This window comes from Cupressus sempervirens, chromosome 4, assembly GCF_028749045.1.
Source record: "Cupressus sempervirens isolate cs-2001-9-10 chromosome 4, ASM2874904v1, whole genome shotgun sequence".
Taxonomy (NCBI): domain Eukaryota; kingdom Viridiplantae; phylum Streptophyta; class Pinopsida; order Cupressales; family Cupressaceae; genus Cupressus; species Cupressus sempervirens.
Genome location: NC_143121.1, coordinates 707,746,054 through 707,765,540, shown reverse-complemented (window position 1 = coordinate 707,765,540; position 19,487 = coordinate 707,746,054). Strand labels below are relative to the sequence as shown.

At 35.3% G+C, this 19,487-nt stretch overlaps 1 protein-coding gene across 4 annotated transcripts in view; it reads right to left on the bottom strand.

Annotated features, from left to right (window-relative positions):
• Positions 1-19,487, bottom strand: part of AGL26 (tRNA (cytidine(34)-2'-O)-methyltransferase) — an 87,308-nt gene that overhangs the window by 20,163 nt on the left and 47,658 nt on the right. For all 4 annotated transcript variants that reach the window (XM_089826599.1, XM_089826600.1, XM_089826598.1 and 1 more), the window contains 4 exons: positions 8,210-8,278; positions 7,965-8,023; positions 837-897; positions 629-682 (listed from right to left, as the gene is read on the bottom strand). In XM_089826599.1, the coding sequence (XP_089682725.1) occupies positions 629-682; positions 837-897; positions 7,965-8,023; positions 8,210-8,278 (243 nt within the window). The remainder of the gene's footprint in view (positions 1-628; positions 683-836; positions 898-7,964; positions 8,024-8,209; positions 8,279-19,487) is intronic.

Below are 19,487 nucleotides of genomic sequence, written 5' to 3'. Positions count from 1 at the left end.
GTCAGCGCATGAGGGTTGCGATGGTGAACTGACCAAGTCAACCATAAGAGCCTGCTAAGAATGGGGACATACATCTTTACTTTCCTCCCAAACTTATTTGATTAAAAACATCTGTTGCTTAGCTTTGTGTGTAGAATTTTCAACTCAACCTTAGATTGTTTTGTGCCCATAATATTTTTTGAGATCCTTTTATTATCCAAGCTTAGGTTTCTTAATAATATTCAAAACTATGGATTTATTTAAAATCCTTAATATAATTACATTCAATTGAATATAATGATGTACAAAATAAAAATGTTACCCCTATTTTAATGAAAATAATTCTTGATTCATTTTCCTATATTGTAGCATATTAAAGAAATGTTCCTTTCTATTCTTCATAAGTAATGACCAATTAGCAAGGCTTGATACATTGGAAAGGAAAAACACTATGCAGTTTTATCAAGAAATTCACAACAAAAATTTGCACTACAAATTCCACTTTAGCACTACAACAAACTTCCAAGTGCATCCAAGATATGGGTTCACTTTAATTTTGGAGAAATTAAAGAAGAAATACAAAACTAAAGTATTGATCTACAGAACTGATCAAGCTACATATTTGCTTAAAGTTGGATATATTGAATACCGTATGTACACTTCTGCCTTTCTTGGTAAATGCCAAAAGTCGTTTTTCACCCTCCTGTTATTAGTTACATGCCAAATGAATCATCTTTGTGTAATCAACATATGAGTATCATATAAATAAATAAATTAGCAGTGAGTTTTTCTAACGTTGTAGGAACTAACCAATTAGAAAGACAAGCTCATAAACTTAGAAAAGGAAAGAGGCATACCTGTTGCTTAAAATAGTCGATAAACTCCTGCCATGAACTATGAACCTTCACAACAACATATCTGCAATAGGGCATTAAGGGTACAAACCTAAAATGTAAACTGAAACTAATATAATGAGGTAAAGTGCTTCAAATTGAACTCAAAATGTAGGAAAATAACACTTTGTTTTTGTAGATCCCGTGGTATTATTAGAAAATGTTCAATCAAATAACTAGTTCAACTGTATTCATGTTATGCCACAGTTTTATACAAAAAATTAAATCCATTTATGCAGGTTCTTAAGGAATTGCAAAAAAAATATTAGGAAAAGAGAAGAAAAATGTTTGGCTCATGAATACCTTGAGTAAATATGACTTGCTGGTGGGATAGGGAATACCAAAACTACATTTGGCGAATAAGATTATCAATTTTCATATACTACAAATACTCTTTTAGAAAGATATTCATTTCATTCATTGATTTTTTTGTGCAATATACACGTATTTTATACATAGAGAGCTGAAAATTGCACAAAGACTGTCAACATGAGGATTGATCCACTTTTAAAAAAAAGTTGTTATGATGACAACCATTTGCATCCACGATATGACCTGCATTAGATGCCTGTTATTGCATTTTTATGGAAAGCGATATGTTATTAAGGATAACATATTAGCTGCTATCAACATCCAAAGAGGTTCACATTATACAAGGACCAGATTCACTCTATTGCTATGCAGTCTATACTTGTAGGCTCCACCAAAACTAGAATTTGCATTGTAACTCCAAGAAATTTATAACCCATCTCAAACATCCTGACAATATTCATGAGATATAATTTTATACACAAACTTATATTGTAAAATGATAACTCCGCAAGTATGGCTCCAGTTTGATTTCAATTGTCTTCAAACAAGCTATGCAACTCTATTCAATATGATATGTCACCCAAAAATGAATCACTTTGGTCCTTGAACTCTCATGCCATAAGTTAGTCGATGCACAGTTCTAGTCCCACACAGCAGCAATCTCCTCTCATCTAACTATACAACCTGACTATGTAGTAAATATGGCAGCTAAACATCAATAAAACACCTTAAAACTTGTATACTCATAAGCAGCCAGCAGGTTTATGTATGACCTATCCACAAAATGGTAGGCCCAATAACACCAAAAATCTATGAATTGCCATTAAAACCTCAACAAATCCCTCAAAAAAACAAAAAAGATATTGAACTTTCAAAATGCCTCAAAATATTGCATGATTGCAAACAGAATTAAACTTCCCTTTGCAGCTCAATGGTGATTCTTGTATGTTAAGTTATCGATTTGGGTGTAGATGTGGATGCAGGTGTGAGAATCAGATGCGCAGATGTGCAAAAAAGATTTTGGGGACTTTTTTAAGCGTTTACAACTTTACACACACACCCACACATGCAAAGAAATGCAAGAAATATGCAAAATTAAATCCTTGGATAATGTAATCCTTCATAATTGATCACAATAGATATTAAATACTAATTGATAGTTCAAACTTCAAAGATATTAAAATTCAAATAAGTCATATCATAGACATCTATGTTCACGATTCCAATACAAATCATAAAATACAATTACAAAATCCAAATTCAGTTCATGATTCAATATTCATCAATCAAAAATCAAGATTCAAGATTCACTAATCAAAACCATAAGGATTCTCAAAACAAATCTCATCATCTCCAACTATTGCAAGTTCAAGATCATTTGAACCCAAAGAGGTTCCACTTGTACGAGATGCACCATGTGTTGTGATGTTATCATCATCTATGATTGTAGTAAGATCTTGAATTGTTGCATCCAAGTTGGCACACTCAGGGGCTACATCCCAAAGCTTGGCTGCCCCTTCCATGTAGTCATCCTCCTTACGTGAAAAAAGACGCAAATCGGTATGAATGTAAACAAACTCTTCATCTTTTTGTGAGCCCACATGGTTATGCTTCACTGAGTGGATAAAGGAGTATGTACTCCAATTCCATTCGGCAGCGAAAGAACTTATAACCTAAACAATGTTCACAAAATTAAACATAAAAATGAAAAACAAATTAAAGAATGTTAAACACTAAATTGTAGAATACAAGTGGTAAACAAAAAACAAAAAAACAAAAACTTGTGAGAGGACCCTAATTGCAAGACATTGTAGATGCTTAAATGGTTGACCATAGAGGTGCCACAATGTGATAGCTCTTATGTTGTTTTGATCCTTTATTGCAGTTGGACTAAGTTTTGCTCTAGGCAAATAAGCTAAATTTTGTACTAACTTTTTTGTGCAAGATCATCTTGAAAGAGTCTTTGAAAAGCTTTGTCGAACTCCTTCATTCGCATACAGTGCTACTATATCTAGCATAGCAAGTATTTCCACGCTATAGGATCTTGAAGATAGGGTATATGCAAAGAGGTGTGATGGGGTGATCATCTTTTCCCAACGATGATGAATGATGCTTTCCACCTTATTGCATAATGTTTTACATTCTTTGGGGTCATTCTCATATGTTTCTATAGCAAGTTTTACCTTCTCTATCATTGTGTCCATGCCATCATAGACATCCCCCAAACAAGGTTTATCTGTATCAACAAAGCAAAGCATAGTCATGATAGGCTCAGTGATATCTAATACCAATTGCACATGAGCCCACCAACTATCATCCAAGACCAATGGCTTGACCTTTTCGGCCCTCCGTAAATGTGAAGCCTTCCATACACCTGATTGGTTGGAAATAACTTTTTGGCTCAATGCCCCTTGCACCTTGACAAGTTGTCTCGTAACAATAGTATGAGATGTAAATCGGGTCTCAGCAACCTAAGCAAGTTAATAACAATATGTCAATAAATATTACACAAAGTTAGATACAATTTGATAATTGAAATTTGAACATGACATAAGATTTATCAATATTTAATTAATAAATTAAATTTAGTAATTATAATTTACCTTCAACAACTCCAATTTGAAGAATGCTTTCAATATCGATTGTGGCATTTGATGGTTCGTCACAAACATTTGTATTTCCTGCTCCTCTGGGTATATTTGTTTTACCTAATCTACTTGAGAGCAATTTTTTTCCATGGCCATGTTGAGGGAGTGTTCAATGCATGGTGTCCGAAAAATATGATCATACCGGCCCTCAACCAAAGCACCTACAAGCATACAATTTTTAGCATTATCAATAATCACCTAGACTACATTCTCAGTATCCACTATCTTTATGGCCTCATTGCAAAACCTAGAGATGAAATGTGCATCTTTCACTTCCACTTCACAATCAACTGCCTTTAGAAACATCGATCCTTTTGGGGAAACTGCAATCACATTCATCAATGGTCGGTCTTTTGTATCTTTTCATCCATCAGAAACAATAGAAACACTTGCAGTTTTCCAAGAATTTCCGATTGATTGAAGGGATCTCTCTACAATTTTGTTCGCTTTTTGCAATTTTTCATATGTAGGACTTGTTTAATCAATCGGGTGCTTTATTGATGGTTGTCACCCTCTCCTTCCAATATGGTGATCTCACCAAGTTGAAAGGAAGACCATTGGCATAGATGCAAAGTGCAATGGCTTGATCAGCAAGCTCTCTTGCCTCTATTTTAAATGTCTTGTCCAATGGACCTCTTTTGCAAGTGATAATTTCTACTTCTTCCTCTTTCTCTCCCGGTACAGGTGCTTGCAAGAATGGATGTTTGGAGGATACAACTGGTTCAATGGGCAATTGCATCTTTTTCTTTCTGGATAGAGGTTCATAAGAACTTTGTTTTGATCTTCTGAAAAAATTATCAACCTCTTATTGCTCTTTTATAAATCCTTTTATTTGTGCATTAGACATCCCCTTCCCATCTTTGCTTCCTTTGCACTTTCCCATTCATTTACCAAAAGGGCCCACAAATGATGTTTGACCCGAGAATATGAGCTATTGAATGGTTTAATAGATTCATGTACATTACACTTCCGAAGATATGACCCACCTCTTGAAACTAGTGATATTATTCTAGTATGTCTCCATAAAAGATATCCTACATCAATTTTGAATTTATCGACTCCTTGTCGTCCCACTGAACTTTGACTACCACTAGCAACAATTCTTGCACAATACAATCTAATTTCTTGCTATTATAAAAAAAAAAATTAGAAAAAAACTATGAACATCAAGCATACAAGTGCAAAAAAATATACAAAAATATTAAAATAGATAGCTAAACGTTTTTCTTTAATTCTTTAAAACAATTGAAAAAAACTTGAAAATGTCTTCCCCAACTTGGAAAAAATCATCAAAACCTCCAAAAAAATCATTGAAGGACTCAAGATGGGATCAAATGCTTACCTTAGATGTTTAGATCTCTTTTGTGGAAGCAATCTGATACCTCACGAATGATCCTCTTCAAAAATAATCACCTTGCCTTCAAAATGCCAAAATGGAGACCAGATGAGAAGATAACCTAGCTGCAAAGAAGGTGAGATGAAAAAACAATAAATGGCCTCTATTATGGTTGGTTTAGGGTTTAGATGAAAAAAAATGATATCACCACATGTTTTAAGTCACTTTAAGTTGTGTTTTTTTTCTTTTTAACGTCAATATTGATGTTTTTGTGGCTGAAGGCTTCCGGATGCACATAGAGGCGTTCTAGACTTATCCACAAGGCATTCACAAGCCCAAGATATGCTTCCTGGAGGCATCCATAGTGCCTCTGCCTCCGCTTCCTCAAGGGCATCCCCAACCCCAGGATGCACTCATCCACAATGCTTGGACGCCTTTGCTTTGTCTCCCTACGTATCCGCCTCTACATCCAATCTTCAAGGGAGCGCATCGGCTACTTAGCCTATATGAAACCACTCTAGTCAGCTCGGGGTATTTGCCCCAAAAACCAACAACCTCAAAAGGGTTCTCATCCTGAAGAAACTTTGAAGAAACTTAGATTCATTCTAACAACATAAGAATATGATTCACAAATCTCTCCCTCAAATAAGCCAATGCCTCCTTACATAGTTTTTTTAAAGGTGATAATAAAAATTTAAAATGTAAAAATTCACTTTATTTCCCTCTCAAAGACCTTTCTCATAAGTTATTACTCTAATTTATCCTTTTATTATTTCTCCACACTAGACAACATTAGTGAAATAGTAATCAATAACTAAATAACTCTTCCAAGTTGCAAAAAAGACTGAAATTGCATTAGAAACAAATTATGATCATACCACATGATTCTGGATACTTGAGATGACAATTGGAGTCAACCAAGTGACTTACTCAAAATAAATCACTCCTTCAATAAGTTTAAAGAGCATATATAAAGTGAGAAACTAATTAAAAAAGCATCACTAGATTCACCAAGAACAAGCCCTTTTCCATAAACAAAAGTCATTGGCAACCAACCCTGAGCTCCAATAAGTTTGAAGTTATTTCCAACACACCAAGAAGCCTATGGAAGAATAGGGAAGTTGGCTTAAAGTTCTCTTAATATGTCAATTATTTCATTGAAATGATTCTTTCATTTGTTTCAAATCGTTCAACAAAGTCTAGCAAACCCTTTGACTAAGTTCTCAAACTTTAGCGATCTGATGATTCCTCTTTGATAATTTGAATTTGAACACATTTTGTTGATTTCTCCCTTCTCATCAAACCTTAATATCCATCCTTCGCTTAACAACAACCCTTATATTATTACCTTAAAGCAACTTGAATGGAAAATAAAGGTACTATAACTTCTCATTGTTTGTTAGGTGATGATTAAAATATTACTAAGAATGATTTCACACTATCCTATCTTGAGTAGCATGCCCTAGCGACTCCACTAACAAGATCAAAAGGCTAATAATGATGAGTGATATCAAGAAATGCAAAGCATATTTTTGTTCACTACTATAATAACTAAAAGTTGCCTTAGAATTGTTCACATGTGGCCCTTTCAAATTACCAACTTGATCAGCCCTACATTTAGAGGCTTATATACAATATTTGAGAATGTTTCTAAACTGAAATTTTGTGAACAAATCCGGAAAACTCTTCAATTACACACTTGATGCCCTAGCTATGTGTCCCAATGCTTGCTTTGTGAGAAAATGTTAAACATTTAAAAATAGTTAAAAAATTAAAACTATCATGAGGGAGACGCCTATTGCTGGCTCTCATTTATTTTTTCTCTACATTACTTGTCTATAGATGTGTGCCAATATACTATTTTTTAGCTTTCATCACCTCATTCCTGCTCATGCACACTTGAATATGGCAATGATTTTTGACTAACAAAATATATGTTTATTTGTGGCATGTGCCTATTTCAAGGGTGCAAGAATCAAGAAAGGGTGTAATTTTGATTTTTAAAATATTTTCCCCGTTGCTTGGCATACTGGACTTCACAAGTGAAAGCAACCTCTTTGAAAAAACTATCATCCTCTGTTAAGTGCATAACTAGATTTTACACTTTACGCATGCGACCAGTTGTGCACTTCAGAAAGGATGATAGTTTTTTCAAAGAGGTTGCTTTCACTTGCGAAGTCCAGCAGGCCAAGCAATTGGAAAAGTACACTCAGAATTTTAAATAGATTTATTTTTATGAGAGAATTCCTAGAGTGAAGCTAGCTGGCGAGAAGAAGCTGTTTGGGAGGGCTTTGACTTGATTTATTTGATCTCGATTTAGCAATAGCACTGTTTTCTGTTACTCTGAAAGATTTACAGTTGGCCTTTTCAGGGCTGCTATATTCACACACTAGAACACAGTAGCCACACCAGTAAGAGAATGTGGAGCATTTTTGCTCAGGACAATATTGTAAGACAACTACAAGCAATCATCCACTCAGAAAGACTAAAGGCACACCTTTTATTACCTCATAGAATAATAAAGGAAGACTAACAATAGCTTAAGTTGACACAACAATTACAAATGTGCAACATTGGCTAAGCCATTTTCAGATTGTGAAGCACAAACCAGCATTAAAATAAAAGAAAACCTTATAATCAACATCATGTATCATTCTAATCTGCATAGAGCTAAGCCTTACAAAAGAGACAGTGTAGGAAACCAAACATTGCATGAATAAAGTTAGAAGATAAATATGCTATTTTCCATGATTATAGATATAAATAAGAACATCCACAATACTGTCTCAAGGATACGGCCAATAGTCCAACCCTGCACGCTTCAGTTTTGTATCATCAATTGGGAAACCTAGTGGCTGTCAATCACAATTTTCAAGAAGCAGCATCACAACTCAAAAAATATATGTAGCGGAACAAATGTTTTATCTATAACTTAGTAGATTTGCATAACATACCAGGAAAAGTTGCATCAATAATCATCATAAACATGGAGAAACACACAATCAAAGTAAGAAAATACAAGCCTTTAAGTGTGAAATCACCTCAACAAGGTGCAGTCCAACTGCTGAAGCTGCACATGTTCTGGCAATAGTGCCAGTATTTCCAGGAATCTGTCAAGGCTAATGTCAGAATCTACAATTGCCTTTCCTCTCCATCAAAACCTGACCCTCCAAACAATTAAGAAGCAAAAAATAACAATGCTTATCTGAAACATTCACAACAACAGCCTGCAGACATTTTTATATATGAAGAAAAAAGTCAAAAATCCACTGGTTGTAAATCCACACAGATAGTAAGCTGTCTAAAAAAGTAAAGAATAAAATTCAGATCACTAAAAATTTCAAAATCATTTTGAATGGGGAGTCAGCTTCTCCAACCTATTGAAAAAACTGGGACAAGTGGAATCTAGTGTCACGCAACAAGAACAAAGAAAGCAATAAGCTTGCCAAAAAAAACTCTCTAACAGCTATAGCAGCAGGATAATGTTTGAACTGCTAACTATTTCTGAAGAGACTGGGGAATAAGAAAATAACTCAGCATGTATTTGCATGTCTTTATCTCCATCTGCCATTCTATTGCACTATGCTACACTATTAACATAGTCATTTTTTAAGATTACCATCATTTTTCATGTACAGTGAACATGTTAACAAGATTAAGACACTGTTGTCTGCAACAATATGTGATTCAAGTACACCAGGAGATCACATTCAACACATGTTTTAAAATCTGTGAGATAAATTGCATGATAATCTTCACTTATAATTTTTATTGGTAACTAGGAGATATTTTCCACAGAAAGACAAACTATGATATTGCTATCAGGACTCAACTGTGTAGTTTTCAAGTCAAACTCATTGACCCATGTTTCCTGAGCAGTGCTTCACAAGAACCCATCTCTCATGAGAATGAATGATACACTTATCACTTGTTGCAGCTAGGTAATGCTCACAAAGGTCAACCATTGGTCCTTCTTGAGTGGTCACCCATCCCAGTACCACTACAATTATGGAGTTACCTCTAAGGTTAAGTCCACTTAGCTTGCTACCCCATTTGACCATATGATGATTTGTACAATGCCAGTATGCAGTACATTTTAAAGTTGCCTTGAGGATGTGTCATTTACAGCCAGAGCATTTACAAATAAAATAAAAAAATTATGATTAATATGTGATGCTTGTGCAATAGATGACCATAACCTGCACCACTATCATGTAACCACTTCAAGGTATAAGTTTCGAACTACCAAGTTTACCCACAGATTCCAAGTTTACATTATGTCCCAAGATCAAGTACGACTTGAAATCTCTATAGCACCCTGATGTACCCATCATCAATGACTAAAATGTAACAATTCCGAAGCAATTCCAAGGTAATTTCATATGATTAAAATGTTTCTAATTTTTTTGACCAAATCTCAAAGTGCCCATTATCAATGTAACAATTCTGATTCAATTGCAAGGTGAATCCATCTGCTGATGTAAAGTTCTGTGTGTGCATTTTATAGCATGGCCAACTGTATAAATACATAATTTTCCCACACTTTGCAGGAAAAAAAAGGAAGAAGACTCAATTTTTTTTCCAATTGCCATATTTAAAAAAATTAAAGTTTCTAAAATAAAATGTAAAAGTTTAAAACAAAAATTTGGAATTATTAAATGTGTTAATGTTCGAAATTTTTCTAATAGAATAAATATTATTCTGCAGATATGATGATCTTTGAACTAGGAAGGTATAGAACATTTATCAATTTCAATGTCCATACTCCATCATCGTTTGGCACATATATATCATCTCATAGACCAATTAGAATGGTCATGTCCTTTCATTACAAATGGTTTACACTTTTATTAGATCAGTTAGTATTTACTAACTAAACTGATCCATTAAGGATGTGGTTTAGTTAGTAAATACTAACTAACTAATTCTTAGCAATTTTACTTCAGATTGATTTATATCTCGATCATTTGTAAATGAAGGAATACTCGATATTAATATGCATCTTGGTCATCATAGATAATAAGGTGGTTTGATCTGACCACAGCTACCTTATCTTCAATACTCCCTCTTAGCGAGGGAAGATTAACCAAGTATGAACCAATTTAGATACCACATTACTCATGATATCAAGGAGTATAATAAATATCAAGTGATGTGGTGTCGGAGGCTCACCACCTGTGGTGGAAAATTATACATTATGTGAGAGAAATTGTTTCGGTTAAATATGATTTGTCTGAAGTTGTGGATCCTAGTGATGTTATCTATTATGATTGGCTTCACATTCCTTCTCAGTAGAGGCCACCTTTGAAGATCAAATGCAGACAACCTCCTCAAAAAATTAGTAGGGAAGGAGATGGAGGCCGCCTCTGCAGGGTGTTCTAAGATCAATACAGATGGGTCTTATCGGGGAAACTCGGGTCCTACTGGCATTGGTGGGATTGGTCGAGATAGTTTGGGGATCGATCAGTTTATGTTTTCTATTTATAAAGGTCATTATACTAACAATTTGATGAGGTGACTGCTACCTTGTATGATGTGGAGTGTGCTTGTGTTCTTGAATGGAAAAGGTTCATTTGTAAGACCGACTCACAGGTTGGACTGCATATGTTGACTAGGCAACATTCTAGAAATGTTTGTTGGTAGTTGGTTCTGGTTGTTAATCAGATTCTTAACTTGTGTTCTTTGGATCCAATTACTTTTACTCACATTCCTAGGGAGTGGAATGGTGTTGTTGATTGTCTTACTAAATGGGCTATTGATCACATGCAAAATTGGAATATTGTGGATGAGAGGTATAAACCTTTGGCTTTGTCTCATCATTTTGGCCACTTGGCAGATCTTGATAGAGCTGTTTGATGCCCCTCTGTATTTCTACTAATTTGAAAAAATTAACACCTCTTTTATTGTCAACACAGTTATATATACAATTTAACTTTGTATTTATTTAATAATTATGGCAGAATGGTTCTGAAAAATGGGTTTGGAAGATCCTATTATGCCCTATACAAAAATGCAAACGAATCAGTTGATCATATATTAGGCTGCCCATATTCTAAAATATGGAGATGGTTGTGCACCAGATTAGGATGGGTTACTGCCCTCCCTAATGACATTAAGAGCTTATTCAAATGCTGGCCACGTGAAGCAAGAACAGATCTTTTCAGAATTCTGTGGATTTGTAGCGTATCAATAATTTTATGGGAATTATGGAAAGAAAGGAATAGGTGAAATTTTCAAGAAAAGGCAATATATAGGGAGGTAATGTTGAACAAAATAGAATCTGCCATTTTTAAGTTTTTCAATAGCAGAAATTTAATCCACGTTAAAATATAAACTCGATTCACAAAGTGGGATAGCATTCTCAGGAAAACTTGCCATGGTCTAAATTCTAAAGACTCCTGCCTACTTTGGCAAAGGTGGGGACATAAGCAGGATGGAAAAGCTTTCTTTCTCATGGAAGCCCCCTCAATTTGGATGGTTTAAACAAAATTTTGATGGCGCTTTTCGAGGAAACCTACGATCCTCTGGCTGGTGCGATAGTTCACTTTCGGATGGTTTAGTGATGGCACGAATTGCTTCCCCCTCGGTTGAAGAAACCAATAATATTCTATTCATCTATGATAAATAACAAAAATATATAATGTATGAGGAATTTAAGGCTTTGAATGAAGGTCTTCTATTATGCAAAGATTTGGGGATTGCCAAACTAGAAACTAGAGGGGATTCTGTAGTAGTGATCAATGTAGTAAGAGCTGGATTGACTCCCAACTAGAGATTAGCATCTGTGTTGGATAGTGCCATGAGCCGTAATTGATATATGTAAATATATCAATGCACATATGATTTGTTCAAAATATAAACTTTGAATTTAAATATATAATTCCTTGCAAAAAACTTGTATATAAGTGAATACATTATACAATGATATAAATCAATGTTAATAAATGTTATACATAATATTTCCAACAAATATTATAGAACTTTAAAAAATAATAAAGATGTTATAATTGACCATTATTAAAACTTGTGAGTTTCCTTGCGGTGATGTTAGGGGTGGAGTATGTGGAGTTTCAGAACACGAGTTATGATTAAGGTTTTGGCAGTGCTTAAGTATAAATTGTGTAACCTTTATAGACCAACAAAAATATTGATTCAAACATCATATTGATCAGAAACTCCTTGTACACCAATTATTAATGGTCGATCATAAGCCATCAATGAGAAAAGGATATGTGTATGACAGTCGATGATTAGAGTTTTGAAGGAATGTGTTAAAGACACCACAAACAACAATTATCACCCATTGATGTCAGAAGAACACAGCATGGGATAAGTAGTGAACCAATACATAATCAGAATTAATAGGTAAAGATTATATGTGATGTCAGCGGTATGAGCAAGCACGACCTTTTAACCAAAAGATATGATAATGTAATTGATGACATAATGATTATTGGACATGATAAATAGTATGATAATAATGGGCATCATTAAGAATAAACAGCACGTAAGCCAATTTTATATTATGATACAGCACATTGTTGGTACAGCAAGGAGACTACAAATCAATTTGTATTTAGGAGATTGACAATCTAGAGATAAAAGGAATGTGGTTAGCATACAGACTAATCAATAATGAATCATTGATATAAAGATATAAGTAGTGCCAGCAATTATAATTGAAACACGGGTCAGAGATTGTGCAGCAATTACCAAACCAATTGAACAATCTCTTAATATGACAAAATAAGAACAGAGAAATATGTTGAGCCACTAGGGGAATAAGCAATCAGAGCCTAAATGAGACGATAAGTCCATAAATCAGGGATCATGTTACTAATGATAAAAAAGGTTGATGGCTCAGCAAATTACTAATCATCAATTATTAATAAGGAAGTGTTTAGTCATGAACACTGACAGTAACAGCCAGTTGTTAGGAGATCATTAATAACCAACCAAGAGGGCAATGGTTACAATTGATTATTTATCAAGAAATACAAAGAGGTGTTTAGGAAGAGATAATGGACATGTATCTTGAAGGCATCCTATCTTATTGCAAAGTATAAGAAGGTGATCTATCTCACTTGAACCAAGAGGGGATTTGGAAATACCATAAACAAAAAATTTATATAATATATTCCTGCTCTTTACAAATGAAGAGATAAGAAAGCAAATGAGTCTCTATATTACTGGCAAAGTTGTGTGTCAGCAAATGATATTTAACATATGTATGAGTGGAATATTGTTTTATGGAAGATTATATTTAGATTTTAGTAAGGGTACAAAACCATTCTAGGCTCTGATATATTATCATAGCAAGATCAAGATCATATGTATCAGCTATGTTATATATATATGAGCTATATAACGATGCAGGCAAAAAGGTGAATAACTAGGGCCAAAGGCTCACCCAGCTATCCAAACCACCCTACAAGAGTTAACACAATGGAAGCAAACACAAGAAGAGTAACCAAAGGAGGAAGAAGGGTGAAATACTTTTATTGATTCATCAAAATATCTTCATACATGCCCAGTTGTAAGGCCTTATGGGTTATGGCCAATTACAAATACATTCAAATTCAAAGATCCAACTGCAAATTCACACTTTCAGTTCTGCTCTCTAATCTTCTTCGCAAAAACTTACCTAACTCTAAGCCTAAACACTCTATATATACTTGCCAAAATGACTTATAGATTATTTTAGAACATTACATAAGAGGAAGGCCAACCCAACAAAGGTCTAGACGCATCCCAAAAAAATATCTTAACATAAATGTTGCGAACAAAACAAATACCGCAAGTCGGCTCGCAGAAATCACGTCCAAATGTTGACACTTGGCATACACTAGGTAACTCAGTGAATAGAGTCACTTGGCATACACTGGGTAACTCGGCGAATGAAGAGTCACTTGGCGTACACTGGGTAACTTGGCGAATGAAGAGTCACCATACACTAGGTAACTCGGCGAATGAAGAGTCACCGTACACTAGGTAACTCGGCGAATGAAGAGTCACTTGGCGTACACTGGGTTACTCGACGAATGAAGAGTCACTTGGCGTACACTGGGCAACTTGGCAAATGAAAAGCCACTTGGCGTACACTGGGCAACTCGACAAATGAAGAGTCACTTGGCATACACTAGGCAACTGGACGAATGAAGAGTCACTTGGCGTACACTAGGTAACTCAGCGAATGAAGAGTCACTTGGCATACAGTGGGTAACTCAGCGAATGAAGAGTCACTTGGCATACACTAGGTAACTCAGCGAATGAAGAGTCACTTGGCATACACTAGGTAACTTGGCGAATGAAGAGTCACTTGGCATACACTAGGTATCTTGGCGAATGAAGAGTCACTTTGCATACACTAGGTAACTCGGCATCCACATGCAAAATGAACAAAAATGAGTAGGATAACAAGGCAACCCAGGATGCTCCTGCATCAGACAAATGGAGTTGAAAGAAATGATTCTCCTGAATCATTGAGATGTCACAATCTAAGCGGATTCCAACTCAGATTGAGAAATCCATGAAGCATCTTCAATATGCCTGTTCTTCCACTTTACTAAATATTCATAGTAATCTTTTCCTCTTGTGCTCCTGCCAACTCTCTGATCCAATATCTGTTCAACTTCTTTAATCTGCTTCTTAAGATAATCTTCTAATAAAACAACTTCATCATTTGACTCATAATACTTATACAAATCAGCAATATTGAATATAGGAGATATATCCATGTCATCAGGTAACTCAACTTCATAAGCGTTACCACTGTCAAACTTCTTCAAGATCTTCCAAGGTCCAAATTTCTTCATCTTCAGCGTACTATATGTTCCAACTGGGAATCTTCCTTTCTTTAGATGAACCATCACCTCATCACCAACTTGAAAATCATAGTATCTTCTACACTAATCAGCATTCTCCTTATACTTCTTATTACTTTGTTCTAACCTCAACTTCACTTCCTTATGCAAAGACTCCATAAAATTAGCAAATTCTTCTCCTACAGCTTTCTTTTCTTCACCAACAACATCTCTAAAATTTGATATACCTCTAGGATGCATTCCGGTAACAATCTCAAAAAGTGTCTTCCCTGTACTCCTATTCACAAAATTATTATATGCAAATTCAGCTTGTGTTAATACCATCTCCCAATTACTTGGCTTATTCCCAACTAAACATCTCAGCAAAATACCCAAGCTTCTATTCACAACCTTTGTCTGTCCATTTGTCTATGGATGGAATGTAGAACTGAACTTCAGCTCAGTACCCATCTTCTTCCACAGTCTTCCAAAAATAACCAACAAACTTACTGTCTCTGTCTAAAATAATACTTCTTGGTAATCCATGCAATCTCACAATCTCTTTAAAGAAAAGTTCAGCAACATGCTCAGCATTTGATGTCTTCTTACATAGTATGAAATGAGACATCTTAGAAAATCTGTCCACTACAACAAATATAAAATCATACCCCTTCACTGTCTTAGGCAATCCAAGAACAAAACCCATACTGATGTCACTTCAAAGTTTCTCAGGAACAGTAATAGGTGTATACAAACTAATATTTTGACTCACTCCCTTTGCAACTTGACAGACTCCACAACTCTTTACAAATTTTTGAACATCTTTATACATTTGTGGCCAATAATACTTCTTTTTCAGCAAACTCAATGTTTTATCAATTCTAAAATGTCCAACTAATCCACCACTATGCTTTTCCTTAATCAGATTCAACCTCATAGGACTTCTAGGAATACACAACTGAATACCTTTGAACAACATACCTTCTTGAATAAAATATTCATCATACTTATGTGGTCTATCAGATTTGGTGCTCTACACTCTCTCCACGCCTCAGAAAAATCAGGATCAGCATCATACAATTCTTTCATTTCATCAAAACCAAGAACTTCAACCTTCATTTCAGTCAACAAAGAACGTCTTCTACTCAATGCATCAACAACTCTGTTAGTAACTCGACTCTTATGCTTGATCACAAATGTAAAACTTTGCAAGTACTAAACCGACTTCATATGTCTTTGATTCAATTTATGTTGACTTCCCAAGTATTGTAAAGCTTTATGATCAGTATACAGCACAAACTCTTTAGGAATCAAATAATGTCTCCACTTCTTCAAGGCTTGAACAATAGCATAAAACTCTTGATCATACACAGATTATTTCGTTTTAGCATCATTCAACTTTTCACTAAAGAAAGTGTTTACCGTACAGGTAAAGAAAATGAACGCATACAGACAGTAGAACATGAACAGCAGGATTATATTCGCAATATTAGATGAATGATGCTTTACAATGATCCCAGACGGGATATAAATACTACCGCCGAACCTTCCCGAAGGAGTCCGTCGGCCACAAATATTCTATCCGCTACAAACTATTTACCGTCGGACCGTCGGCTACAGAATACCGAAACACTGTCGAACCGTCGGCTTACAGAATACAAAAACACCGCCGGACCGTCGGCTGCAGAATACAGAAACACCGCCGGACCGTCGGCTATAGAATACAGAAACACCGCCGAAACCATCCAGTCGGCTAACAGAAAGCAACGGATTTACCTTCTTGACTTAATATAGCTCCTATTGCATTACCACTTGCATCACATTCAACTTGAAATACTTTGTTGAAATCAAGCAAAGCCAATACATCTAATTCAGCAACCTTTTGTTTCAAAGTCTCAAAACTCTTATCAGCTCCATGTGTCCACTTGAATTCCTTTTTATCTCCCCTCATTGTTTCAGTCATAGCATTACAAACAGCACTGAAATTCTTTATAAATATTCTATAAAAACTAGCCAAACCATGAAATGATCTTACCTCACCCACATTCTCAGGTGTAGGTCATTCCAAAATTGCTTTAACCTTCTCAGGATCCATCTTCAATCCATCAACTAAAATGACAAATTCCAAATACACAATCTCCTCTTGCATAAAAGAACACTTTTTCAAATTAACCAACAACTTTTCCTCTTTCAACCTTTGCAATACTTGTCTAATATGCTCAAGATGTTCTTCCTTAGTCTTGCTGAATATCCGAATATCATCAAAATAAACAATTACAAACTTACCCAAGAATCTTTTCAGAACTTCATTCATCAACCTCATGAAAGTACTAAGTGCATTAGTCAAACCAAAAGGCATAACCAACCATTCATACAAACCATCTTTTGTCTTGAAAGTAGTCTTTCATTCATCACCTTCTCTGATTCTGATTTGATGATAGCCACTCTTCAAATCAATCTTCGTAAAATACTTTGCTCCACTCAAACAATCCATTATGTCATCCATCCTTGGCATAGGAAACCTATATTTCACTGTGATTTTGTTAATAGCTCTGGAATCAGTACACATTCTCCATTCTCCACTCTTTTTAGGTGCTAATACAGCAGGTACAGCACATGGACTCAAGCTTTCTCTAATCAAACCTTTCTGCAACAACTCATGCACTTGTCTGTTAAGTTCTTCATTCTCTGCAGGTGTCAATCTATATGGTGCTTTGTTTGGCAAACTAGCTCTAGGAATCAGATCCATAAAATGACTTATACTTCTTACTAGATGTAAACCATCAGGAATATCATCAGCAATAATTTATTTATACTCATTCAGCAATTCGGTAATTGCTACTGGCACTCAGCTATCACTATCTACTGTCATTTGATCATTACTAACTTCTGCTGCTTGATCATTACTACCAACACTCGGTCCTCTAGGAACTATGGCAAAACAGACTTGATTCTTTTTCATTTCCTTTTCAAATTGTTTCCCATTAACCATGCAAATTTTTATAGCAGTACAATTAACGTCATCTAGACTTTCAATCAAAGGCAGCAATGTTTGTTTCTTCCCATTTACCCAAATAGTATATTGATTCAATCTTCCATCATGTACAGCATATCTATCATATTGCCAAGGTCTACCCAACAAAATATGACAACAATCCATGGGCATAATCTCACACAAAACTTCATCAAAGTAATGTCCAATTTTGAACTTCACAAGGCATTGCTCACTTACCAATATCCTATGCTCATCTTTGATCCATGAAACATGATAAAGTTAGGGATGTTTCAGTCTCTGCAACTACAACTTGGTAACCAACTCTTTTGATGCCAAATTTGTAGAACTTCCACTGTCAATAATCACTTTGCAGCATTTTCCAGCCATCTTACATCTGGTCTTGAAAAGACTTCTCCTTAAAATAGGTTCCTCATCACTTCGCTTATTACACAAGGTTCTTCTCACCATCAGATTTTCTCCAGCCTCAGGTCCACTTGGTGAACCCTCATCATCTTCTTGAATCATAGCATTTCTGTTACCTTGCCTACTTTCAGAGGATCTACATTCAAAAGATCTATATCCCTCTTTACCACATCAAAAACAATTACCATGAAATCCACCTCTAGAATAGGAATTATCTCTTCCTTAGTAAGAATACCACTTTTCCATTCGCTCTTGCCTTTGTCATCATTCTTCCATTCAGATTTGCCTTTATCCTGCATAGAACTGTCAGATCTGCCACTTTCTCCATAAGATATACCTCTGCCTCTCTGGAATCTACCACCTCTATCTCTTTGTCTTTGTTCATGCTTCTTTGTCAAGATCTCCTCAGCTTTCAAGGCATATTGATATGCTTCTTCTACGTTTCCCAACTTCACAAAACTTATTTCATCCTGAATTCCAGATCTCAATCCATTAATGTACCTTGCAATTTTCTCAACATCATCATCCACATGTCCAGATCTAATGTCCAATCTATAGAATTCCTCGGTATATTCTTTTACAGTCATGTCCTTTTGTTTCAAATTTTGCATCTTTCTCAACAAGCTAACTTGGTAATCAGCAAAAAGGAATTTGTTCTTTACCTTGTTCACCATCTTTGGCCAAGTTCCGATCTTCTCCTTTCCTCTCCTTTGTCTATCAGTTTGCAAGTGCTCCTACCATAGTGATGCATGACCTTTCAACCTAGTGACTACAATCTTCACCTTTCTATTATCAGGAGTGTTTTCATACTCAAAGAACTTCTCCATATCAGAGATCCAATCCAACACAACATTGGTATCTAGTTTTCCATCATAAGGAACAACTTCTACAGCAAGCTTTGAATTTTCCCTAGACAATATTTGCAACAATCTTTCCTCATCCTAATCTTCTTCATGTTCTGGATTATGGTTTGGTGTTGCTGCTTCATCATCACTTACATCATCAAGATGTGCTCCTCTCCTCTGGGCTATCTCCACAGCATCTAATCTGGCTGCAATTTGTCACAACTGATCTAATATAGCATTATCAACATTATTT